Source organism: Glycine soja, chromosome 11 (assembly GCF_004193775.1).
Source record: "Glycine soja cultivar W05 chromosome 11, ASM419377v2, whole genome shotgun sequence".
NCBI lineage: Eukaryota > Viridiplantae > Streptophyta > Magnoliopsida > Fabales > Fabaceae > Glycine > Glycine soja.
In genome coordinates, this window is record NC_041012.1 from 9,609,414 (window position 1) to 9,636,958 (window position 27,545).

General features: G+C 33.5%; 3 protein-coding genes across 4 annotated transcripts; all 3 read left to right on the forward strand.

The window, feature by feature from the left end:
* Positions 1–995: 995 nt before the first annotated feature.
* On the forward strand, positions 996–5,090 carry LOC114373655 (probable hydroxyacylglutathione hydrolase 2, chloroplastic). 2 transcript variants are annotated; one of them, XM_028331162.1, is made up of 8 exons: positions 996–1,411; positions 1,901–2,083; positions 2,244–2,447; positions 2,585–2,708; positions 3,253–3,353; positions 4,141–4,215; positions 4,305–4,403; positions 4,586–5,090. In XM_028331162.1, exons 1-8 carry the CDS (start codon positions 1,397–1,399, stop codon positions 4,730–4,732), a joined length of 948 nt encoding a protein of 315 aa, XP_028186963.1. In that variant the 5' UTR covers positions 996–1,396; the 3' UTR covers positions 4,733–5,090. The 2 variants fall into 2 exon arrangements, with proteins under 2 accessions (XP_028186963.1, XP_028186964.1); XM_028331163.1 differs by having other exon boundaries at positions 998–1,143.
* A 1,474-nt stretch (positions 5,091–6,564) lies between these two features.
* LOC114374173 (3beta-hydroxysteroid-dehydrogenase/decarboxylase-like) lies at positions 6,565–12,303 on the forward strand. Its single transcript, XM_028331783.1, has 13 exons — positions 6,565–6,712; positions 6,842–7,099; positions 7,202–7,291; positions 7,378–7,511; positions 7,628–7,798; positions 8,359–8,475; positions 8,554–8,633; positions 8,984–9,179; positions 9,529–9,646; positions 10,490–10,664; positions 11,099–11,255; positions 11,622–11,688; positions 11,770–12,303. The coding sequence occupies exons 2-13, from the start codon at positions 6,850–6,852 to the stop codon at positions 11,940–11,942; spliced, it is 1,728 nt and encodes a 575-aa protein (XP_028187584.1). The 5' UTR covers positions 6,565–6,712; positions 6,842–6,849; the 3' UTR covers positions 11,943–12,303.
* Positions 12,304–14,257: 1,954 nt separating this feature from the next.
* On the forward strand, positions 14,258–25,567 carry LOC114373080 (flowering time control protein FPA-like). Its single transcript, XM_028330625.1, has 6 exons — positions 14,258–14,708; positions 17,333–17,578; positions 17,959–18,039; positions 18,270–19,285; positions 19,812–21,204; positions 25,122–25,567. Exons 1-5 carry the CDS (start codon positions 14,436–14,438, stop codon positions 21,190–21,192), a joined length of 2,997 nt encoding a protein of 998 aa, XP_028186426.1. The 5' UTR covers positions 14,258–14,435; the 3' UTR covers positions 21,193–21,204; positions 25,122–25,567.
* The last annotated feature ends 1,978 nt before the right edge of the window (positions 25,568–27,545 follow it).

A 27,545-nucleotide genomic window follows, 5' to 3' on the forward strand; every position in this document is an offset into this window, starting at 1 on the left:
TTATTTAAAAAGATAACAAGAAAAATAAATAAATATACTAAGGTTAAAAGTGAAAAAATATAAAAAAATAGAAACTAACCTTTTAAAAATGTTATGTATTTAAAAAAATGTTAAAACTACTAAAAAATCTTATTTATTAAATAGTTAAGCAAGTTTTTTAACTAGTAAAAAAATTAAAAATTAACTCAAATGTATTATTAAACATAACGTAAGTCATCTATTAAATATATTCAAATTTTTATTTTGCACACTTTTTCATTAAGAACACCCAAAATTCAAGGGGAGAGAAATGATTTTCATGATTGTGGACGCAGATGTTTCTATTTATGAGAAATGCTAGTGATAATTCCTTTTTACCATAATTATTTCTTATTTAATTTATTAAAAAATATCAAATTTAATGGATTTCATTTTCATATAAAAAAAGTATGATAATTTTTAATAAATTTCAATTAATAACTATGAAAAACTAAAAAAGAATGTAGAAAAAAAGTTGTCAACATTCTTCTACTTTTATCCATTCAATTTTTACACAATAATGTATTAACTATTTAATTCATAATAGAAGTTTTATTTATTTCATCAATAATATATATATATATATATATATATATATATATATATATATATATATATATAAGAACTAAGAAGCAATAGTACACAACTAATCCTTGAGTAGTCCCAACAACTTTGTTCAGTTTTATAAAGTGGCATTTATTTATTCACTATTAATCTATTATAAAATGAACCAATGATTGTTGCCTTTAAACTCAAATGTCATTATTATTTATTCATTATTTTTCAATTATAAAAATAATATTAAAAAACATATTTTTATTTAATTCTAGTATTTAACTATACATAATATTAAGATTGTTACTCAAGATTAAAATTGCTGGTTAAAAAAAAAAAAGACTAACAGTAAAGTAGTAGCATAAAAAAGATTTAAATATTTAAGATGAAGGTTGTTGGGGGGTGGAGGAAGACAAAGGCAAAGGCGTTAAAAGGTGGTGGGAGGGGGGAAAAGCAAAATCGTTTTCAAGCATACAGTAGAGAAGAAAGAGTGTATGTGTGTGTCAACGTGCTAACATAAATACAACTGCTTCTCTTTCTCTTTCTCTTTCTCTTTCTCTTTTCATTCAGGTGAGATCAATGCACTTCCATTTCCACCTCTTCTACCTCTAGGGTTTCTCACTTTCTTCCACGCATCCTTCTAACTTATTCAATTCCCCTTACATTCAACTCTCCTATGCCGAATCTGCAACAATTACACTAAATGAATTGCTAACAACACGCACACAAACTCTCCGTCTTTTTTTCTTTTTCTTCTCTCTTTCTCTAAGAAGAGCGCGCTTTCTCGTCTCTCCTCGTTTTAACAGGAAGCGCATCGCATTCGATGGGTGATACGAAGGTAGTTTAAGTTTAATTGATTCTGTTCTTCGTTGCAATTTTGTTTTTTCCCGCAGAATCCGTGACCGTGCAAAGATGTGTTGAAAAAAACGGTTTCCTTCTTCTTTACGCTTCACGTCGTCGTTTTGTTGGAGTGCCGTGTGAGAATGAATCATCTCCGTGTTCGTTATTTTGATTTGCTGAATTTCCGTGTATTCAGATCTCTTGAGTGCACTGTAGATCTCTTACAAATTGGAACTGTATTTGCCTTGTTATTTGGAAAATGTTTGATTATAATATTTTAGTAATTTTATTTATTTAAAGGTAATTCGGTTTAACTTAATGGCCTTTTGGCACGTGGTTAAGGTTTTCCTGAGTGAAATTAGCATCATCTGCTATGGCATTAGTATTATTCACACTGCCATTGATAGTTTTGTTAACGTGCTCATATTTGTATGCACTTTGTATTTTGGTTATCTGCAATAGGTGTTGATTATTCTCTATCTTTTAGGAAAGAAGTGGGTTTTGCGTGTGGCCAGATGCGAGACAACTTTGCTTAGGGAAAGGTCTTCTATATGGATTTATGCGATTATTTTCAATACCATTAAAAACATTGCGTGGAGCTAGTCGGTCGCTGAGAGTAAATCAATTTTGCAGTGTAGTGAATCTATCGTCCTCATTGCAGATAGAATTGGTGAGCAGATCTCTTCTTCCTTTTTTAAAGGTTTTTTTGTGATGCAATTAGATTAGTATTTAGTCACTCAAGTTGCTCAAGCTAATAAGCTCTGGAGCAATATGCTGAAATTCTAGTGTGTGCTGTGTTACTTATCTCATTTTTCTTTTTGAATTGTTAGGTTCCATGCCTTAGGGACAATTATGCATATCTTTTACACGATGTGGATACGGGGACAGTTGGTGTTGTTGATCCTTCTGAAGCTGCACCTATCATAGATGCGTTGAGCAAGAAAGATTTAAATTTAACTTACATAATGAACACCAACCACCATCCTGATCATACTGGTGGAAATGCAGAGTTGAAAGAAAGGTATGGTGCAAAGGTATGATATTTTTATCTTCTGTAGAAGTTTGTTCTATTTTTAATTAATACTACTATAAATGTGTTGTCAGCAAATGTTAAGAGAAGACATAAAGTGAGGTTACTTTGATTTATTTGTAACATTTTGTTGTCTTTCAGGTAATTGGTTCAGAAATAGACAAGGAAAGAATCCCTGGTATTGATATCTATTTGAGTGATGGAGATAACTGGATGTTCGCAGGCCATGAAGTGCATATATTGGCCACACCTGGTCACACCGAAGGTCACATTTATAGTCTATTTGCATTAGTAAATATTCTTGTTGTCTGCTATTAGATATATGATTAAAACCAGCTCAGTTTTGGCTTGTTACTTTGGCTCTTTTATCCTCCTGCAGTCTTTTTGACTATATAATACATTTCTATATTCTCTTCTAACTGCCATGACCCTGTCTATTTAATCTACAATTTTCAACTCCATGGAAATCTAAACTATTTTCTGTGCTTTTATCTCAACTAAACTCCTGGTTTTGTAGTTGAAATCATTTATGTTGGCTTAGCCTGACTTGCATATTATCTGCCCTCATAGAATCCCAGTAAACTTCCTTTCTCATGGCTAGACTCTGGGATTTATTGTAAATACCATGGTGTAGGACTTTTCTATGAATGTTTTTTGGGTTATTGCTTTGGATAGTGGTCTAGTGTTAGGCTATGCAATTAACATGCTCAAGGTGTTTGCTAATGTCTTTTATTTGATTTTCATAACTTCAACCTGTTGATCCTCACTTTTCCAATTTACTATCTAATATCTATTTGTACTATAAGCAGGTCATGTAAGCTTCTACTTTCCGGGTTCTGGGGCAATTTTTACCGGAGACACTTTGTTCAGCTTATCATGTGGCAAGCTCTTAGAAGGAACCCCCAAACAGGTTGATTTGAATTGCATTTAGTTTCACATTTTTTTTCTGGTTGTACATTTCTATCTTTAGGGACAAGTAATTGCCTCTTGTTGCAATATTTATTTCTTGTTTTATATATCTCGTTTTAAATTGAACTGCCTGCAGCCAACTTCAACTGCAAATACCTGCAGGAAAGGCTAGAACTATAGTGATTTAAACAGCAACTAAATGAGGACTTTATGATATTTGAAACTTGTATTCTTTTGTGAATGTAAATGCCAGTAATATGGTAGTTATTTGACTTTATTTCTTGAAGGCCTTGTCTAAAATGAGGTTATGATGTTTTTATTCTTAGTTAGACAGATATTCTCCATGTCTGCAATCTTAGTGGGAACATTTGAATTGAATTATTAGGATCTTACTTGGATAAGACTAATTAAATGCTTACTACTATGCCATTTCCTACTAATTACTACGTTAATATCAGAAATCATTTGTCAATAAATATTATTTTTTTAGTGGTTATAATAATGTTTTTCATATTTTGACTTTGAATATATGTTAATGTAAAAAAAAATCATTTGTATATTATGTCATATTGTTACAGAAGGACAAGGCTTTTGTTGTTGTTTATATATATTGTATCATATAATGCTTGCCTATATGTTGAATATTGGATGTTGATTTCTAGATGTTATTGCAGATGCACGATGTGGCTATGAATGCAATCCATTTCTTTTATGTTGTCAAGTCTGTTACTTGATAAGCTAGTCATTAATTTTATCTTTAATTATTGAGAATTTCTTCCCTGTTACAGATGTTATCTTCTCTTAAAAGGATCATGTCTTTGCCTGATGATACAAGTATTTACTGTGGTCATGAATATACATCGGTTAGTTGTTTCCATTCTCCTTCTTTATTTTCCCTGCTTCTTTTCTAAGCGGGCTGCAACATTGACTTTGGTGCTTTGAAATTTGGCAGAGTAATTCAAAGTTTGCCTTGTCTATAGAACCTGAAAACAAGGAACTTCAATCCTATGCTGCCCATGTAGCTAACCTTAGAAATAAGGGCTTGCCCACGGTAATTTTCAGAACTGAGCTTTGTTAATGGATGGTTTCAAGTGCCCTCTGTAGGGGTTCTTCTTCACTAGAAACACCTGTCTGTCATAACTCATTGTTACTAAAGCTTGCATAGTCTTATTAGTTGTTGTTGTGGTGGAATTTTGTGTTTTTGCTTTTACCATATTACTACTGTTCTCTTAGATTCCAACTACGGTGAAAGTGGAAAAGGCTTGCAATCCATTTCTTCGCACATGGAGCATGGAAATCCGGCAAAAACTAAACATTGCAACCACAGCAGATGATGCAGAAGCCCTGGGTGTTATTCAGCAAGCAAAGGATAATTTTTAGAATTTTTTAATTAAATATTAAAATTCTTAATATACTTATTCTGTATAGATTAGGTTAATGAATCCATCAAATGGAATAATATTTACTTGGTGTTGTCGTAATATAATTTTCCAATTTTCTTTGGGTTCATTTGAGATGTAAATTAGATTTCAGTTTTGTTGGCATGATGGGAGTCAAAATCATGATGGTGCGTGGAAGAAGCTCATCACTCAGACACTCCCTTCGTGTTAGCATATATATGCATATGTTGAGAATTATTGAGAAAGTTGTATTTTGATCCATTGCACTTTTGTGATATGATGATTTTAAATATTTCAAAGACTAGCTTGTACATATAAGAGCATTAACGTTGGGTTTATCAGTAAATTAGGTTGACGACATTTGGCATTGTCTTGTACTCTTGAATTACCCTGTCATATGAAGGCATGAGTTGTCAACGCAAGCGGTTCATCAGTCTCTACTATGATCATTTTATAGACACAGACATTTCGGCTACAATGTTACATAAGATTTTGCGATTGATGGCATATGACCTCAAACCAAAGGATAGAGGATGCAGGCATTAAAATAATGTATTCAGGCATGGATTTGATTTCAAAAGTTTTGTTTATACGTTTTATTAACTTTCATCAAATATCATATTTTGGTCCGGTAGTGGTCGTTGCCTCGTTGGCCCTAGTACCGACTTATTTCACAATGTCCTCACTTTAGGAAGTAAGTTGAGTAAATTTTGAGGAAGATTGATGTGGAATATAACCCTTTACGAATAGGACTCTCAAGTATGGTGGGTTGTTGTTACTCTCACTTTTTACGTTGATGGATGAATTCAACTAAAACCCGAATCTGGAACAGCTTGGGCATTAATCGCCACTCTTCAAAGAAACAGACAACGCCATCATCATCCTTCTCGAATATGACAATTCATACTTTATATGCTAATCCTCTGTGTACAGAAAATTATAGACCAACCCATGTCATCTCATATCTGTGGGTATCACCCCATAGGATCATTATTTGGTTAACCACTTCCAAATTGGTACAGTTGGATGTGTGTCTTAACTTTTACGTCTTTTGTCTCACGAGTCAGAAATGAAATGTGCAAGCACTGCAATTTAGTAGGCCCCCCCACAGCCAGTGTAATCAGTAATGCAAGTAAAGTAACACTAACGTTATGTAATGGTTATGGAATGATCAATTCTTTTCCTACTGTACGGATGTCTCTTAATATATTATATTAAAGAATAATTTTATTTATGATATATAATTATTGCTGGTTTAAAAAAATTTATTCACAGTAGAAATCAAACACAATTCTCTCCTTAAATATATTATTTTCTATAATGTAAAATGGGTAAAATTTTACACCACTATGTTAATTTTATGAATTATGACATTATGATTAGTTTCTCTCAGTTCCTATATATAAAATTCAATAATCTAATTAATCAGAATTTAAAAAAATAAATAATTTAATTGATAACAATAAATTTATAATTTTTTTAAAACTATCATTGTGAGTCTTATAAAAATAAATAAATATTATTTTAAACTTAAATTTTATAAATAAGAATGAAAATAGTACAATATAATAATAATAATGAGTGTTACTAATACATTCTTATGTTGATTAAAGATTTAAAATCGGTTGGAAATTATGAAATTAAGAGAGAAAGTTATTAAGTAAAAAATGATACTGAATTTTATAAATTTGAATGAATTTTGTTTATCCAAAAGTGTGCGAAGAGATTTCTCTAATAATAATAATAGTAATAGAAACAAATGTAATGGTAGTTGTTCTCCCTTCATGTTATTTGTAGCATCGGCATCAGAGTTATTACGCGTCATGATCAGATTACTAACCCTCGGCCTTCCCTTGTCGAAAAGATTCCAAGAGGGGGTCCCCACCCACTCTCAGTGCGATTTGCATTGCATTCACAGTTTCCGCGCCAAAGGAAAAACGCAGAACAAGACGAACAACAGGTTCATTTAGCAAACTACACTCTCTCTTTCTCACTCACATCACATTAATTACGTTGCACACGAATAATTCAATATATGATATGTTACGATACGATACCACACGACATTAAACGTTCGTCGTTTTCGCAGCGTTAACAATGGCGGTGGTGGACGATCGCTTCGCGGATTTGAACCCTAAGACGTGCGTGGTTTTAGGCGGCAGAGGATTCCTCGGAAGATCGTTGGTGCTCAGGCTGTTGAAACTCGGTAACTGGATCGTCCGAGTCGCCGATTCCGCTCAGTCTCTCCAACTCCACCACTCCGAGTCTCTCCTCGAACAAGCTCTCTCTTCTTCTCGCGCTTCTTACTTCCACGTCGACCTTCTCGATAAACGGAGCATTGTCAAAGGTGCACACCGCCTGATTTTCTTTCAATTTCGTTTCAAATGAAATACTCACCGTTTACGGAAAATAACAGCAGTGGTTGAAAATTGAAATGCGTCTTGTGCAGTTCTAGAAGGTTCCTCTGTTGTCTTTTATATGGATGTTGCCGGCGTCGATGTGAATAACTTCTATACTTGCTATAAGCTTATGGTTCAAGGTTCTCTTCCGTTTGTTGTTTTAATTATTCATTTTAATTGTTGATTTGATGTTTTTGGTTGTGTAATTTTATGTTTGATTTTTCAGGTGCAAAGAATGTCATTAGTGCTTGCCGGGAATGTAGAGTGAGACGCCTGATATATAACAGTTCGGCAGATGTTGTAGTTGGTGGTTTGCATGATATTCGTGATGGAGATGAGTCGTTGGCGTATCCGTGGAAAGTAAGATTTTTGTTGAACGAGCTTTCTTTTTTGTTTTGCTACTTGTTGATGGCTAGATTAGATGATTTTGTTTTGCGAATGAATAAGCATTTTTAATAGGGGTGTGTGAATTGCAGACTAACAACACGTTAAGTGACCTTAAGGCTCAAGCGGAAGCTTTGATCCTGAGTGCCAATGACATTGATGGCCTATTGACATGCTCTCTTCGTCCTAGTAATGTTTTTGGACCTGGTGACACAGAATTTGTGCCATATTTTCTCAAATTAGCAAGATATGGTTTTTCAAAGGTAGTTTTCTTTTTGCCTGGAATTTGTTATTTTGGTTTGTAGTTGTACATTTATAGGATTCATTTGTCAAATCGAGGGGGGGTAGAGGGTTATTTTTAATAAAATTGCCTAATGTAGGCTTTGCAAAAAAAATGTTTTGCATTCTTATAATCAGGTTGTAATTAACATATGTCGGTTTTGGCAAACACTTGAAAAGAAATTATTTAACAACTCTTCCCTTTAGCCAATTTTCCCTCTCAAAAGGTCATGACCAATGGACAGATTTTGGATTCATGCAACATCTTGGAGTTCTTTGTTGTGTAACTATTTGAATAAATCCCCCCTGCCCCCCTTCCTCCTCTCCTATAACAAAATAGTGTTGTCTTTCTAAGCGTGGGAGGTAAAGATATTTGGTTTGGTCTTTAACTGAGTTGTATGATATTGTGTGATCTACGTAGCTTACCTCACATAGTGGGATAACACTTTTGTTATTGTTGTTGTTTTCATATATCATGTGATTCATATTGGTTGGTGTTGCTGACTTCAAGTCTTTATTTTAGAGTAACAATTTCTCATTTCAGTTTATTATAGGGACTGGTGATAATCTTTCAGATTTCACCTTTTCTGAAAATGTTACTCATGCCCATATCTGTGCAGAAGAAGCCTTAAATTTCCAAACGGTTTCTGTGGCAGGAAAGGTGTGTATATATTGAATATCAATTTACTGCTTGCTCTGATCAGTTATTCATGCATAAAGTATTTTTCTTTTTGTGCAGACATTTTTCATCACAAATCTCGAGCCTATGAAATTCTGGGAATTTCTCTCACTTTTGTTAGAAGGTCTTGAATATCAAAGGTAAAAATGAGCAACCTGTTTTGATATATGAGTGGCGTTATATTGTTTTCAATGTTACTGATGTTTAGTTGTATATTTTGACATGTTTGTATGATATAGCTTATGGGAGTTTTAGAAGAGGAAAAAAGCTTTATAAATTACATTTTCTCTGCTTGCCACACTGACTATTTCCTGCCCATTTAGGAGACATCATAACAAATTAGCACTTTCTTAGGTATATTTGCTCCTTTGGCTTGCTATTTCATTCACTTCTGGAGGCAACAAAGGGCTATTTGTGTTTTTTCTTTATTGCCAATTTGTGACCTCTTATACTGTTAACCAAGTCAGAAAAATCCTTGCTTTAATTGCAGGCCATTCATCAAACTTCCTGCTAAGTTGGTGCAATATATTCTCTCAGTTTTAAAGTGGGTACATGAAAAGTTGGGATCCAGATACTTCAGTTATCCTTTATTAGTTCACTTTTTTCAGTTAGCTTCATACACCCGAACTTTCAACTGCATGGCAGCTCAGAAAGATATTGGATACTCACCAATAGTCTCCCTCGAGGTTTAATTCTTCTTCCTTCTTTTTAAATTTTTACTTGTTAAATCCCCTATATTCTTGTTACTTCCCACTGAAAACTGAATTATACGGGGTGTAACTTTGCAACAACCTCCAAAGAGGCAAAATGAAGATTTGTTGAATAAAATAAGGCCGTTCCTTTTTCAATACTGCTCAGACCCACAATCCGACACACATACAGATACACAAATTAGGCTCTTACTGATATTTTCCTGTCTATGTGACTTTATGATGTTCTAAGAGTGAAATATACTGTTTGGCAATGTTTATATATAGCCTGGAATTTCTTACTCTTAAGATTTGCATTTATATTTGCCAATATTGGATAATACAGGAAGGAGTCACATTAACCATAGAATCATTCTCTCATTTAGCCAGAGACTCATCTTTTTCAAGATGCTGCAGTTCCACTGAACAGTCAAAAGCAGATAAGCTGCTGGGTGGTGGAAAAGGTCAAAAACATAATGCTTTCTCTTGCATTGCAATGTTTACATACATCAATTAAGGTTTTCTATCCTTAGTTAATGTCAAAGCAATTTTTGGTGGTAATGAAACGAATTGGAGCATATTGATAGGTAGGTATACCTTATTGCATGAATATGTGTCTTATCTTGTTAGAATAGTTAACTCTTAATCTGCAAATTAACTAATTAAACTAACCCTGACATAAGTAAAAGGGAGGGCAACACCACCATCCATAAATACCTTGCTAGTAGGATTGCTTGGATATTTGCATTTTCTTGTTTACTTTAAGGGTGTGCCTGGCTCAAATGAAAATTTCTTTGCACTAGTATGGTGCATGTTAAATGTAGTCGTGTTGAAAGAGAAGTGCAACTCATTTGCACTCCGTACTAAATTTTAACCTCTCCCTATTGAACTCAGAAGTGAGCTGAAATTGATTCTTTTGCCCATGTTTTTCTACTCTTGACCTCACATTGAGGACAGAGAGTAATATCTTTTTCATCCCAATCTACTTTTACTCCTCTCCCTATTTTTCACCTTCCCTGCCAAGTGTACCCTTGGATTGCTTCAGTAGTGTACTTCTCTTTTGTTAATCTTCCATCCATACTAGTTACTACTTCTTGGTATATAGTGTCTTTGGATCATAAAAATGAACCCTCTAAAATTATTGAGCAAATGGATTTATTTTATCATTTATAATCACTTTGGTAGAATACATTTGAGTGATACATCATTATTAAACTGAATATTTGGCAGTACACATGTTAACTATTCTGAACCATAATATATTATAAAATTGCCAAACCAAATAATTTTTAACTTTACTTTTACAGTGGCTGACATTTTGTTGTGGAGAGAAGAGAAGAAATCCTTTGCATGTTTCCTTGTGCTGGTTTTGTTGTTTTACTGGTTTTTCCTTTCTGGAAGAACTTTTATATCAGCTGCTGCGAGACTTTTGCTGTTTTCCACATTACTTTTATATGGACATGGTTTTCTGCCATCAAAGTTGTAAGTGCATGCTCATAAAGACTGAGACTTTAAATTTCTGTTTTTTTAACAGATTTAGGAAGCTTTATGCCTTCAAATTTTGTATAGCACTATTTTCTTATGAAAGCCAGTTGCTTTATTGAAATGATGCTTCGACAGTTGGTCGTCCCACATCCTGCTGGTTACATCTTTGGCATGGCTGATATGTTCTAGGCTTCTAGCCACAGCTTACTTATTTAATTAAATTATTTTGAGAGTAATATGGTCTATATCTCAGCCATAAAGGCTACTCGTATGTCACCACAAATCAGTGCCAAATACAGGAATTACGTAGTATACATTTAATGAACACTTAAAAGATTGTTTTGGGGATTTTGGCTCTTAACAACTTGTACCTGCACTGGAAAAATAAACTGTTCTCTAAGTACTAACTGTATTATGATACTTTTTGACAGATTTGGTTTTCATATACAAAGGATACCCACGACGTATTTTGAGATCTCTGATACAGCAGTAAAAGATTCAGTTACCACTACAGTATATCTTTGGAACAGGGGTTTTCAAAATATAAGTGGCCTGGCCCAGGGGGACGATTGGTCTGCATTCTTCAAGGTAAAAGATGCAGTCTCCTTTTAAAAAATTAAAAAGAAAAAAAAACGAAAATCCCCTCTTTTCTTGTTCTAAAATTAAATTTATTGAAATTTTTTTTAATATATGATGTAGGCATTATATGTTTATTGAGAATGCATGTACTCTTTAATGTCTGGATGGCTGGATCTATTGTTTGGTTTTGGGGAAAAGGGTTCTAAGTTTCTATCTTTTAATTGGTCTGCGGGTCACCATTTTGCTTTCTGTCTTACATACTTGTTTGAGAGGTTGGCTTGAAAGAATGAATAATTCAAACACGAATGAAGTTTTACTACATGTAGAGATTCCGGGAATCATTGCCTTTATGTTTAGTTTTTGTAACCGATGCAGATTGCAGTGTTTCTTTACCTTCTGAAGTTGATCCTGTCAGAGTTGTTCACGAAAATGATAGGCATAGGTATGGAATTGTTAACGTGAGTTCCAAAACTTCTTCGGTTTGTGCCCTTTCATTTTTACACAATCTGAATTGTTTGTGTAGGTTTGGCGGTCGCATTTATGGCATTTTTTGTTTACGAGCAATATGAATCCGAAATTGATGGATTGGTGGATTTTCTGTTCACCAGTTTGAAGGAGTTCATGATACATTTGATGAGAATCTCACCTGTTTCGATATCACGGCTTCTGCATTATCAGGAGAACTTTCAGCACTAGGAAAGGTAAAAGACCTGAGATAGTAAAAATGAAGAGTTTCTTGCTCTGCGATCTTAAAACTCCAATACGCTATCTATTTATACCAAAAAATTGAAAAAAGAGCTATGTCCCATGAAAAAGATAGGGAAAATATAACCACATTTAGGAATGCCCTCTCTCTCTCTCTCTCTCTCTCTGTAATCACAATTGAACTACTGAATCAGGTCGAAGATGTTGCTGTTTGAAAGAATTGTGATATTGGTACTCTTTTTTAACTATGGAAATATAGAAACAGATTGATGGTTAATTGACAACAATAGTTGTACAAAGGGAATGTGCAGTTGACTTTCACTATAAAATTTAAGATTGGTACGTGTTGCAATTATGTAAAGGACAAAGGCTTATCATGTAAAGGAAAGAAGCATGGGCTACAATAGTGCAATGCACTACGTTGACTCGTTGAGTAAGCTCTACAAATATGGTGCGTTCTATACTTCTATCGTTTTCTGTTCCCGTCTCCGTCACACAATATAACATCATATTTAAAAACAAAAAACCAAAACATTATATGGAATATATTTATATATTTTACTTAAAGAAGTGCAAGGAAATCCAAGCAACTTACTCAAACAGTGAGGAAATAACATAGCAATCAAGCTTAGTTTTGATTTTGAATTTGAACAATAGAAATAATTGAATTTTGCTTAGATGTTTGTTTAGATTAGTTCAAAGTTATTGAATAATATCTAATTAGATTTAATTATATTAGCTTAAATTTACATCTTGTTATATTTGATTAGATTTGTTAAGATTTTATTTCTAGTTTATTTCAAATTTTTAAGTTTAATTTAAACTTTAATTCAAATATGAGCATAGGATCTCTAAAAGTTGTAGTTCATCCTTGATGAATAAATTCTCAGCAGGATTCAATTGGTATAAAGATATTTTTTAAGGGATTTAATTGGTATTGTTAGTATAAAGATCTTTTATGAAATGTAATTGGTTAGCAATGTATAAAACTTTATACTTTGGATGACAATTAAATTCTTTATTTAAGACACATTTATATGAGAAAAAAACTATATATTAGATAGCGAAAAACATATCATTCAGATGGTGAATTTATTTACTTTTACAATAATGATGTTAAATATCATATTAATAATAATTTGTGATTAAATAATAATATAAAATTATTTTATTTTATTAATATATGACTATTAAACTCTTTATATAAATTAGAATGGTAAAAAATAAAATTATTTGGATATATATAAATATTTATATATAGAGATAGAACATATTTTATAAGAGAAAATATTTTTTCAAGAGAGTGACATAATTAAATTTGAATGATGTAATTATAAATTGAGAGTTGAGATGTAATGTCAAAAAGTCATATGACTTTTTGAATAATTACATAACATTAAATCTTGATCGTCTATATTAGGTTATATGATTTAGATTTAATTATTTCACTCTAATGTAAAATAATTTCCACTTATATAACATGTCTTCTCTCTATATATAAATTTAATAATTGTGCATGTCGATGGTTTATTACACTAGTAATAAAATAGGGTTTGGACAAGATATTAAAGTATTCCTTCATATTTGTACCTAAAAAAGAAATTTCTAAATTGATATCCGCTTTGGATAATAAATTTAATATCCATTCATATTAGATACTTAAATATCTATATTTTTATCTCTTACACTTTAATTAATATGAAAATTTGATGAATAAATAATATGAAAAATAAAATTCCAATGAAAAATATTTTATAAAAAAATTATAATCATAAAAAATCACAAAATTAAAATCTCATTAAGATCTTTTATAAAAACATGATCTTACCGAGTGCATAACATATTTTCTTAAAAAAAATAACTGAAGAAAATAAATTTTACCAAAACAAGAAATGTTTTTTAATTTTTGTAATTTATTATTTAGGTCTTATTTATATAAGTTTTTTTAAAATATTTTAAAAAGAAATAAAAATTAATAAAAATAAATATTTAATCCGTAAATTGCACAAAATAAAATCCTACTATATTCCTCTAAAAAGAATCCTATTATATAAGAGTAAATATTTTTTAATGAAATGATTAAACACAAATGATTAACATATTAAAGATTAGATTAAATCATTCAATTATTATTGAGTTTGATTTTTAACAAGAAATAATTATTGACAAGATAAATCAAATGGTTATGAAAAAAAGAAGCAAATATTTATATATATTGGATTGGTATATTTGAAATGGTGCGAGTATCCGAAATTTTACCACCCGTGACAGCCGAACATTCTCGGTCTTTCCAACGAAGGAATCAAGGAACCGCATAAATATTATTTTTAAGTGATTTTTAACCGTTCTCTCATCAAAAAATTCATTCATTCTCTCTTCTAGGGTTTCTTCCGCTCCCAAAACAATTTCGCCCCCAACCTCTTGGTCCTCTTCTCTTCTGTCTTCAATTTTCGTTGCATTCGCAGGCGAACTTCTCCGTTCCCAATGCCGCTTCCGGCGAAACCGATGAGGGATTTCGACGAGTCGGCTCCTCCGTCGAACAATCTGTGGGTGGGGAATCTGGCGGCGGACGTCACCGACGCCGATCTGATGGAGCTCTTCGCCAAATACGGCGCACTCGACAGCGTGACGTCATACTCCGCTCGCAGTTACGCGTTCGTGTTCTTCAAGCGCGTCGAAGACGCCAAAGCCGCTAAGAACGCTCTCCAAGGAACCTCTCTCCGCGGCAGTTCCTTGAAGATTGAATTTGCCAGACCGGTTTGTCTTCTTCTTTTTCCTTTCGCTTTCTCTGCACATTCCTGTATTCTTCTTCTTCAAACTAACATCCTCTTATTATTAAAATTGTTATTATTTCTGCATTCTAGATTTTGTTTTTTTGTATTTTTCTCTCGCTGCGAGTTGTCTCACGAAATTGCTAGATATGCATGCAAAACAGTCTATCCAAATCCCTAGTTTCAACAACTTTTGTGTGTGTTTGTGTCTCCGTTTGAAAAATCGATTTGCAAAATTGATTTTAGAGAATTATGTCTAGTTATTTTATCCTGGAAGCCAAATTGATTTGAAAATTAGTGTAAGTTTTTAATCTAAGGCGAAAACTGATTTGTCTAAATCAATTTTATCTAACAATAATCGCACTACATTACATTATGAAAACTTAACTGTAAATTTTTAATCTAATGCAAAAACTAATTTAGTTAAAATTCGTGATGGTGATTTGTTTCATACATTACAATAATCGTTCATTACATTATGGAGGTAAAATCAATTATGATACTGGATGGTGAAATTGTGAAACCAAACACACGAATCGAGAATTTGTTTCCTACACACATTTAACGCATGAATAGTGTGAATGCAAACTCGTTGTTCATGCGAAGGTCGGTGTGTTGGGAATTTACGTTGAGCGAAATCCTTAATGAATTAGTGGTGGGTGGTGATTTAATTTAACACAGTTTTATAATGTTTAACGATTAAAATATTCAAATCGTTAGAAATTAGCGGGGCAAATATTTGATACTCGAATCATGATCCGTAAAACTGGTTGGAATTCGGTGACGTAACTCAAATGGGATCCTGAAAGCTTGTTTTGCGGTCCGTTTTTTTAACTTGCTCGTATTTATTTAGTTCTAAAACGAAGATTTAGTTTAAAACTCAAGGCGGACATTACAATAGGTGTGTTTGCTTTTCCGGTAGAGATGTGGTGACATGAAGTTTAACATGTATTTATCGCTAAAGCAAGGCAAGTGATGGTCCTGGAAACTGAGTTTGGCATAAACGTAGGTTTGGACTGGAAATCCAAATACACACAATGTTGTAGAAAAGTGCTCTTCAACTAGACGGATATGAAACTAATTTTGTTATCTAAGATAACTTCGTGTATAGACCTTAGAAATGTGCAGAAATCGATTTCAGTGTGCGAATATTTGAACATGTCCAGGCTATATTCGTGTTATTTTTTTAATTTCTTCATTCGGAATTCATTGAATTTCTTGGGGCAACACTTAAAAGCATTGGCTTTAACCGTGAGTATGCACATTGCAAAACAGCAACAGTGAAGAAACTCGTGAAATTAGTTGGCAAGAAAAAAGAAGCTCCATTCTAGCAGCGCAAACCCAAGTTTGCTAAAACCAAAAGGTTAACTCCAGTGAAATGTTTCAATGTATCATTTAAGAAATACGAAGATTGTAAATAATTCTGAATTTGGAACCGTAAGCATCAGAGTGAAGTGTTTTTTGAGGTCTGAAATTGGAATAATTCTGAAAATAATCATCAGCACCTAAAAAAGAGGAAAAGAACATAATGGGGCCAATTTGGGAATAATACTTTTCGAAGTCTCTGAGTTACAGCATATCTGATGTTAGATTTAGAAAAATACATAATTGACACATAATATTAGGGGAGAATTTCTTGGGGTCTGTGAATATGCATCACTACACTTTGATTTTCTCCATTTAATTACCACTGGTTTTACTTTTTGTGAGGTGATGAGCACCTAGCTGTTTTGTACCTAGCATTATTTGAAAAGAAACCTACGTTACTGCATAAATCTGAACTATCACAGTTACAGCCATCGAGCAATTTTATATAGCTCAGCCCTATATAAAAAAAAATGCTAGCCCTTCAAATAAAGAAACTTACATGAAAAGAAAGTAAAATTAAAACAACACTGGTGCAATAATACTATGAAAATTCTACCACTCTATTGAAAGAGAAAGTTTGATAAAAATCAATCATACAAAGAAGGATATCCAGTTCTTAAGTTTCTCCTATATTATGATTTTGAAAGATGAAATTCCAAAGATTAGAATCTTGCAAAAAATAGAAAGTGCAAAAGGATAGGTGATGTGGGAATAATATCCTGTATTATTTGAAGTGAAAGCAGTCCTTAAATCAAAGGGGAACCTCTGCAACTAGAACATGGTAGCTTTGGTTTGAATATATAATGTTTAATAGTCTTTCATCATGTTTAGTTCAATTTATTTACCTAGACATTTAACATTCATCTAGAATTAGAATTCTTGAAACTCTTTTTTTCTTTATTTGTCTAACTTATTACATCATTTGATGTCTACATGGTCAAAATAACAATTTAGTTGAGTTCACTTTTAGTTCCTACCATTGGATGAGTTCTGTTATGTGATGGAGTGACAGAGAGAGATGATTGCCTTTTATTGTTTTTCTTAACCAAACCAAGATGTGAGTTTATTTTCAATAGTTCTACTGGGAAATTCATGGTAGGAGTAGTGCCTTTGAATGTTTTGAAGTTTAAATATAATGTGCCTTTAAACAGTAGCAGATGTTTCAATAGTAACATGCGTATAGAGGCTAAGATCTGTATTCCTATAATGTGTATTTTAATTACCAAAAAATCCTGTTCTCAGGCAAAGGCTTGTAAACAACTTTGGGTGGGTGGTATTAGCCAAGCTGTTACAAAGGAAGATTTGGAAGCTGAATTTCATAAATTTGGTACAATTGAGGATTTTAAGTTCTTCAGAGACAGAAATACTGCATGTGTTGAATTTTTCAATTTGGAAGATGCTTGTCAGGCTATGAAAATCATGAATGGGAAACGAATTGGTGGGGAGCATATTCGTGTTGACTTCCTTCGTTCACAATCTACAAAAAGGGTAAGTTTATATTTTTATATGTTGTACTTGTTTACTGTTCTTCCATTTCCTTCTATTATTCAATTACCTATTACTACACTCATCCTGATGCCTCATGATAGTACCTATAGAGTAATTTCAATTCGAATTGTGGGGAGTGATTATTAGAAAATGACACATCTGGAATTTTATTTCTCACATTATAAATAATCCATATTCTACTAAGCTTTTTGTTAAGGTTTTGCAGTTAAAACTGTAATTTGTCTGATTGGGTCAAACATTTCTGTCTGATTGCTTTCATTCTACAATTGGTGTATTGGGTTGTTTCCTCTTTATGTAGTTTTTCTCTGTTGGTTTGTTATTCCGGTTATAGTTATTGCTTCCTTTGCTTATTGCTGTAGGATCAGTTGCTTGATTATGGGCAGTTTCAAGGAAAAAACTTGGGGCCTACTGATGCTTATTCTGGACAGAAAAGACCACTGGTGAGGGTCCTCTGCAACATGCATCTAGTTGCAAGTTTATCACTTCATTGCCTCAGTCCTGCTCATTTGTTTGTCATTGCCTTGTTGGATGTAATGTGTCAGTTCTAGGAAGACTAGACATTATTTAGACAAGCATCCACTGCTTGTAAAATGGTTAATATTTTTTTCTGTATACCTGTGGCTTGAACTTTGTTAGTTCCTCTAATAAATGCTTTTTCTTGTGTCAACAGCATTCACAGCCTCCAATGGGGAGAAAAGGCGACAGTCAACCAAGTAATATTTTGTGGATTGGTTATCCGCCTGCTGTTCAGATTGATGAACAAATGCTTCACAATGCCATGATTTTGTTTGGTGAAATTGAGAGAATCAAGAGTTTCCCTTCGAGAAATTATTCTATTGTTGAGTTTAGAAGTGTTGACGAAGCTCGACGTGCAAAAGAGGGCCTTCAAGGACGCCTTTTTAACGATCCTCGAATAACAATTATGTATTCCATCAGTGACCTAGTACCTGGCAGTGATTACCCTGGCTTTTTTCCTGGAAGTAATGGACCGAAACCTGATGTATTGCTGAATGACCATCCATTTCGACCATTACAAATGGATGCATTTGGTCATAATCGTCCAATGGGTCCAAATAATTTTCCTGGACAGTTACCACCTAGTGGTATTATGGGACCAAACATACCAATGCGACCTTTTGGTCCTCACAGTGGTGTTGAATCTGTTATTTCTGGCCCTGAGTTTAATGAGATTAATGCGCTCCACAAATTTCAGGATGGTAGCTCCAAGAGTAGCATGGGTCCAAACTGGAAAAGGCCATCTCCTCCTGCACCAGGGATGCTTTCTTCTCCTGCACCGGGTGCTAGGCTTCCTACAAGATCAACCTCGGGTGCATGGGATGTGCTTGACATAAACCATATTCCAAGAGATTCTAAACGTTCAAGGATAGATGGACCCTTGCCTGTTGATGAAGGCCCATTTCCTTTGAGGAATATAGATGATCGGGGGTTAGCTCTAGAGCAGACATATGGGATTGACCCAGCTATTGATGGAGGTGGTTCTGGTCCATATGTAAACATTCAAGGAAAGAGTCACCTTGGTCCAGTTAGCTCAAGGATTACAGCTGGAGTACATGGTGTCGCCCAACCTGATATTGATCATATTTGGCGTGGAGTTATTGCAAAAGGGGGAACTCCTGTTTGCCGTGCTAGATGTGTACCAATTGGGAAAGGAATTGGGACTGAGCTGTGAGTATAGTTTTATCTGTCTTTAATCTAAATTGAAATTTGCAAATGTGAAAGAGGAAGATTCCTTTAAATCTATTTCTTTCTGTTGACTTCTTTTGCATTTAGTTCTTTCTCATTGCTAGCAAGGTCCACATGTAGCATGTTCTCTTTCTTCTGTGTGTTGTTTCTTTTCTGCAAGTAATAATTAGGTTTTATGAATTTCTCTGGTTTGTGCTGCATGCTAGCTTTTCTTGAATGTCTTTGTTCTTTTACTGCATCATCAGGAAGAATGGTGTGTTTATTTTTCTTATATTTCATTTCTGAGAAAAACCATTCTGAAATTTTATGCTTTTTTAATTATATTTTTGGTAAAGATGCTAACTGACTCACTCATTTTTATCTTAAGCACAAAGAAATGGGCTCTTAATTTTTGTACACTTTTTCCTTGAAAGTTCTAGTTTCTTGTCCCAACGGTTGAAATGTATACCTGTCTTCACGGTACTGTTTTAATGTTTTAATTGAAGTTTGTTTTGTTCTTTTGCTGCAGTCCTGATGTTGTTGATTGCTCAGCTAGGACGGGATTGGATATACTCACAAAACATTATGCTGATGCAATTGGTTTTGATATTGTTTTCTTTCTGCCTGATAGTGAAGACGATTTTGCTTCATATACCGAGTTCCTTCGCTATCTTAGTGCGAAAAATCGTGCTGGTGTTGCCAAATTTGTTGATAACACCACCTTATTCTTGGTGCCTCCTTCTGATTTTCTCACAAGAGTTTTGAAAGTCACTGGACCTGAGCGTCTGTATGGTGTGGTTCTTAAGTTTCCACCAGTGCCAAGTAGTGCACCTATGCAACAACCATCACATTTGCGTGTACCAACTACTCAGTATATGCAGCAGATTCCTCCTTCGCAGACTGAATATGGTTTGATTCCTGTAAAAGAGGAACATATTTTACCAATGGATTATAACAGACCGTTGCATGAGGATTCCAAGCTTCCTGCTAAACCAGTCTATCCACCAACAGGTGGCCCCCCTCCAGTTCATTCTGGGCCTCCAGATTATGCTCCTAATAATACTGTTGCTGGGTCCCAAGCTGGAGTTGCATTAACACCTGAGCTAATTGCAACTTTAGCTTCTTTTCTTCCTACAACTACACAATCACCTGCCACTGATGGTGCCAAGTCAGCTGTAGGTTCCTCGACCATGAAGCCTCCATTTCCTCCCATGACACCAAATGATGGAAATCAATCTCATTTATGGAAACAGGATAATCAAATTGCAGATCAATCCACTCATCCTCCTCAACAGTTGAGGAGCATGTATAACATTCACAATGCTCACTATCAGCCCTATCCACCAGCATCTGCTCCTTCTGGCAATCCTTCTCAAGTGGTCTCTGGCAGTTCTCATATCCAAGATACTGCTGCCAGCATGCAGCAGCAAGGTGCTGTTTCATCAAGACACATGCCTAATTTCATGATGCCTACTCAAAGTGGACAGGTAGCTGTATCCCCCCATGCCAGTCAGAATTATCAAGTTGAGGTCTCCCCCAGCAATCAGAAAGGTTTTGGAGTGGTGCAGGGAACAGATGCCTCTGTTTTATACAATTCTCAGGCTTTCCAGCAACCTAATAACAATTCTCTGGCTTTCCAACAACCCAATAATTCTTTTGCCTTATCTAATCAAGTTAATAGTACTAATGCTTCACAGCAGCAAACTGCCATGCCATATACAGTGGACCAGGTAAACCCGGACACCCCCAATCAGCAACTTCCTATGTTTGGAGTCAGTCAAGGACAAACAGAGGTAGAGGCTGATAAGAATCAGAGATACCAGTCAACGTTACAATTTGCTGCCAATCTTCTTCTCCAAATACAACAACAACAGCAACAAGCCCCAGGAGGACATGGGCCAGGACAATGAGAATTGTTTTCTGTAAGTAATCATTCCATGACTAATTCTTTTATATACGATCTCTGCTATTCACTAACCTAGGCTGAATGTTTAATTTTCATATACAGATTCTGGCCATATTTCTATTCTAAATATCTTTTTTATGTCATTGATGTAATGATATATGCCACATGACTTTCTGGTTGCATTTGTTAATTAGTTGCAAATGATCTGTTGTGTGGGTTCTAAGCCTGAAATCCTGAAAATCATAGAGACAGCAAATATGGTCATCTTAAGCATGTGATATGAGCTTGCAAAGACATAATAAGCTCTTGTAAACAAATATATGTGGTAGGAAGTCTGTCCAAAGTTTTATGGGGAGGATCATAGGACAGGTTAATTGTTCTGTTTTGGACATTTGAAGAGAAAGTGCAATTGTGCAAGGCTGTAAATTGTAGATTTCTTTCTTTAGATGATTTGGGATTAGGGTCGGTGATCTTAATGATTTCATTTCCCAATCAGTCAAATGATAGTTGTCTGAACTCTGTAAAAGTCTTTTGTATTTGTTTTGTCCTATTTCTCTAGTAAATTGTGAGTTGGATCATACATCCATTATTTTCTAGTTTTTCTTTCTGTTTGACCCTTGTTAAGTTTATAACTGGCATCTCCACTTTGCTATGAACCACTTCAAACTATGTTGATTTCTCTTGTTTTTGAGTATTGAGCTGCTTGTTTTTGTCATTGAACCATTTCAAACTATGTCAATTTCTCTTGTTTTCTGCTTCACATCTGGTTATAGCAAGGTAACCTGTTACTGTTGCTAGCTAAGCTTTTGTTCCTTTCCGTCATCATCTAAGATATCTTCTTTGATTGGTTCATAGCCATTAGGCTAACAGCTTGAAATCTCCAGGCATGTTAGGAAAATTCGTGATTTGAATTATAATAGAACATGAATCAATCACCTCAAATTTTGGGAAGTGCTCATAGGATTGATATTTTTATCTGTAAGGATTTGAAGAAATTCATCCTGGTTGGTCCAATTATTTGCTTTTTAATGGTGGATGCCTTGTCAATTTGCAATTTCTCTTCAAAGCCCATTACATGATGTCTTCAGTTAAGAGCTATAGCTGGTTTACAATGGTTGTTTAGTCATCTTTGATAATAGGGAGGATCATCTGTTAGGCTTCTGCTTTAGAAACCCATCTGTTGGCTATAATTAATAATGTGGTTATTTGGTCCTTGTGGGTAAAACAAGTTGTTTTGTATCTTTTGAGTATAACTCCATTACTTGGTAACACCATTTCATCAGCTGACTTATTTCAGTCTTCAGATATCAGTAGATTAATTTTCTAGCAATCCCTGTAGTATATTACTGTTTTTGTTTTCTGTCTATGATACCTGTCTTGTGTTTCTTTCTGTTTTTTGTTATTTCAGTAGTGTACATTCTCAGTTTGGTTGATTGTGTTATAGATACCAATAATGTGACATAAAACTGTGTGGGACACGGGGTATAACTTATTCTCTTCTAAGTTTTGTATCCAATTATTTTTTAGCTGTAGGCAGTGATCTTTCTTTTCTATTTTAACCCCATGAAAGGTAGTTTTTAGGGTTGGAAATTCAGTCACTCTAACTTATTTAATTGTGACTTGTGAGGTGTAATTTCCACTTGTAAGAATCTTGAGTGTGCTTCTAAAGATTATGTGAAGATACTTGCTGATTAAATTTGTAAATTGAGTTAACTTGGTTACTACTTCCCTGGCTAAACATAATCAAGGATTGGTAGATCTAAATTCTAATAAACAATTTTGGTACCACTTGCCAATTGTGGTTTTCCATTAATTTTCCCTATGTTTCTTTCGAAATTCAATCACCCTATAACTTATTGAGACTTGTGAGGGCGTAATTCCAACTGTGTATGAATCTTAAAGGGCTTCTTCAGATCATGTGAAGACACTTGCTGATTAAATTTGTAAATTTAGAGTTAACTTAGTTTACTACTTTCGTAGCTATCCATAATCAAGGGTTAGTCGATCGAATCAACAAATTTGGTACCACATGTTAATTGTGGTTTTCCACTAATTTTCCCTATGTTTCCTTCAATATCGGGGACAGAGAGAAATTACAAATTCTGCTTAGGAACATGAAAGATGCTATAATTAGAAGATTTATGATCCCAAGATCGTGACACGGGTTGAAATTTCTTGGAACTGTGAATCTAATCCTAATTGGACACCAACTTGGTTAAGAGTAATATTTTCAAGTGACTAGGCTTATGAAATATTGGACAGGAAACTTAAGCTGAAAACTTTAGATCCCTACCTGCACTATTAAAATTTAAGGACAATTATATTACAATAATAATGTGGTAATTATGGCATGTGCTGAACCCGACCATTTGCTTCCTAATATGAGGGTCTATTTTTCGTAATAAAGTAGCATTTAATCTTAGGAAAAGGTGTCAGGAATGCTATGGAAAGGCGGCAGGAGTTTATTATCGTTGGAGGGCTAATAAACAAATTGCATATGTTCTATCAGTCTTGATGGTTTTGTTTGAGGAGACGTTTGATTATTCAGCCAATTCAATGGCTTCGTGTTGAGTATCAGCTAGTTTTGAATTAAAGGATGCGTAAAATTATAAATTATGTTATTGTGAGCATTCGTGCAAAATTGTTTTCATCCTCATTTGAATATGGGTCCTGAGTTTGCTCTTCTATCTATTGTTATCGATGCCTTTTCTCCAAACAGTTTGGGGTAATTAACACAGTAAAATTTACCTGGATATAAAATTCGAGGAAGGCACTTGTTAATAGAATATACCAAAAACTTTAGAACTACTTTTAAACACTGGAATACTATGATAACATACTTTTCCCAAAAAGAAAAAAGGGGGTTTTCTGTCCAAAGTGCTGATTAATGAGTACTTCAATGTTCAAAGGATGGGTGATGTTAATAATAGTTAATGCCGGTGTCCGGTGAGTGTTGAGTACCATATTGGATGGTCCATTTTAATGTGTTAAATAATCTGAGACCACTGACTTATTTTGAGTCCCAAGGACTCCTTTATAGGAACACTTAGGTCAGGTGACCTAGTGCTTAGAGAGTCTGGTGTGGTGCTGTCGTATTGTTGATTTATCGTTTATAGTTCGATATAGATTCAAAGCAATCCATTAAGTGGGTGTTTGGAATAGATTAAAAAATGTAGATTCATGCTTCTCTCTCCACGTCCGTAGTTTAAATTATGCAAAAGTTATGGAGATTAGCTTCTCATTCTCGTGAATCAATCGGGAAGCAAACAAAGCTATAATCCTATAAAGTAACTGATGCATTCGATGCTTCATTTCATAGTTCCGTCTTCTAATTGGTGTGGACTTCGTGTTTCATGTTATACATTCGTTTAGTTATTCTCGACTGTTCGTACTTCGTAGCAGTAAAATTTCTGCCCGATTAGGTCTCTAGACTAACCATAATGGTTAAATTCAATGAATATATAATTGTAGATTCAAGGAACTATCAACATTAAACGATTTAATTGGCCATCAGGTCTGCCACTACACCAGTGTAATTTTACACGAGGAATGGTTTTTTGAGCGTATGGATTTCAGTAGTGTCGGTCGTTTATATACGTTATGATCCTTGTTCAAGAAGTACGATGTGATTTTTTTTTCTTCTGAAACATTTTCTCTGCCTCGCATGTTAGTACTCTCAAGTAATAATCTCTTAATCATGCATGCATATATCCCTCTAAAATCAATAAAAGTGTAACCTATCCATGACAAAAAAAAAATGCTGATTCATAATGGTTTCACGCGTTTTGAATATAATTTCATCATTGTTTTTTTGAATTTTGCGTCAAGGTGGTTTCTGCGCAACTTAATTGTTAAGTTACTAACAATTGTTAACAGGTAATGTCAAAATCCTAATTGTGTCGTTTTTTTTTTCTGTTTTTTATGCACGCGTAGGTAATGACCGTGCTTAGGGAGGAGATACATGGTCGTACACGACGAAGGTGACGGCGACTTGGCGATTGTTCGACGGCCATTTTTATTTAATTGAACTAGCTCTTTTATCACCAACTTACTCTTTCCTTTTAACATCTCTGCTCTCTACAATCTACAAAGGTGTAAGGTTGGTTTTTGATTGTTGTTACTGTTTAATGTATATAACAATTTTCATCTGATGTCGTTCTAACTGGAATACATGTTTTTTTTGGGCTACCTACGAGACGTGTGAGAAAAATTGCATCCGACTGTGGGTCCAATTATGACTAGAATATTTCGTTTTTGTTAAATTGTTTTGTCGTCGTGTCACTTTGGGTTGGGAAGGGAATCGCATGAATGCTGCTAGGTTGTCCAAAATAGTGCAAGTAAATGTTTGAAAATCGAAAAGGTACTATGGTTCGTTCAAATGCCGATGATTATGATACTGGTCGGGTATGCCATGTATTAGGTTTCATTTTATTATTTGATATTTACTTCAATCAATTAAATTTCTTTTTTGGACTAAGAAAAAATAAACTAACGTTGGATGGAATTTTGCAGTAAAGTGGGAAAAACTACGATGTTATCTCTAATGTATTAAACCAAAGGAAGACAATCACTAACACAATATTTTGACGAAATTAATTATTTGACTTTAAATTCCACTACACCAAATAAAACAAGGATAATGCTAAGATTTCTTATGCTCTTACCAGCGTTGAGGTATGATTGCATGATTTACCTGGTAATTTAAAATTTACCGTGCAGAGTTCAGGTTATTAATTAAATTATACACCGTGGTTAACCAATAAAAAAAGACCGACTATTATGTGATCGACCGATGATGATACTTGTGACATAAAATCTTTGGCAGGCTCTTTAGAAAATTTCTTATCAACTTCTATCAAATTGTTCTGGTGAAGATTATTTTCTGTATAGTCTATCTTGTTTCTCTTGTTATTAAGAACAAAGAAATAAAAAGCAAGTTAGTGGCGCTTCTGTTTTTCTTTTTCGAATTCATATAATTAGAATTCTCTTATAAATTACCTAAAAACATAATTTTAGCGGTGTTTTTTATGACTTTAAAACATTTTTTTTGTATTTAAATTAATCTGAGATATAAATAGTGGAATAATTCGATATCTATATAAACTTAACGGTATTTATCAGAGTATTTTTGAATTAGCACTTTTTTTTACAAGTGTTCCTTTTAATTAAATGCTAATTACTTTTCTCCGTCAAATGTATTCGTGACAATTGATTAATTTGAAAAAGCAATGAATAATGTAACACATATAAAAGTAACTAACAATTATTATAACATTATGCTAAAAACATGTAAAATTCTTCTTTGGCGCAGGAACAAACATCAAGCCTTATCTTTTGTCTTTATTTCAGTTTATTTTATGCACGTTTTAATTATTAATCAACTTATGGTCACACCATATTAGTAAGTAAGATGACATGACAAAATAGTTAACTCTTGTTGAAAGTCTGTGTAAAGATAATTTATATTAACAAGCTGTATAAATTAAAAATAAATATATATTAACAGTATAAAGAAATTTTACTGTGTACTTTAATAACAAATTTACATGGAGGTTTCGTAATGATGTGTTAGGTAAGCAAAAAAGTTAGGGGATCTAACTTATTTGATTGAGCAAGTGAATTATTATAAATTTTTTGATATTGATTTTGGGTTTACGGATAAAAAAAAGATAATAAAAAAATGTAAGTGAGGAATAAGGTAATAAATACAGTGAATGAAAATATTTGAGAAATAAAATAAAAATAGAGATGTTTAATTTTAAAAAATAAACAAAATTTAGGAAACATGAAAAAGAGATGGAAGATTGATATCTTTCATTTTTACTCATTTTTGGGGAAAAATAAAAAATTTCTAATTTAGGATCTGTTGGTTTGCAGTGAAAAAATAAAATATAATTAAATAACTTTTATCTCAAGTTACTCTCTTACATTTCACTCTATGGAATGGATCCTTAATAAACATGTATGATTTCTCATCTCTTTATTTTCACCTTCTCCTCTTTATTTTATTTTATTTCATTTCTATTAAGAGTATCTATTATGAAGGGTGCTTACACGAGTTACTTAAATTTAAGTAATTTATTGGACGAGTTGTTTATATAAATATAACTGTTTAATAAATTTATATCATAAATAACATATTTTTTTAGTGTTGTAATACCCATAAAATTAAGTTAAACATTTATTTTAATAACTTAATTGAAATAAATTTTCATGTAGAGTGTAGGTAGAATTATAAGACTTGCACAATTGAGATAAGCAAATCATTTAATAAAGTGTGACTACATTTAATAAAATTAGTTAGAAATTAATAGCTAAAAGTTAATTTATTAAATTATTAAATTATATATGTTTGAT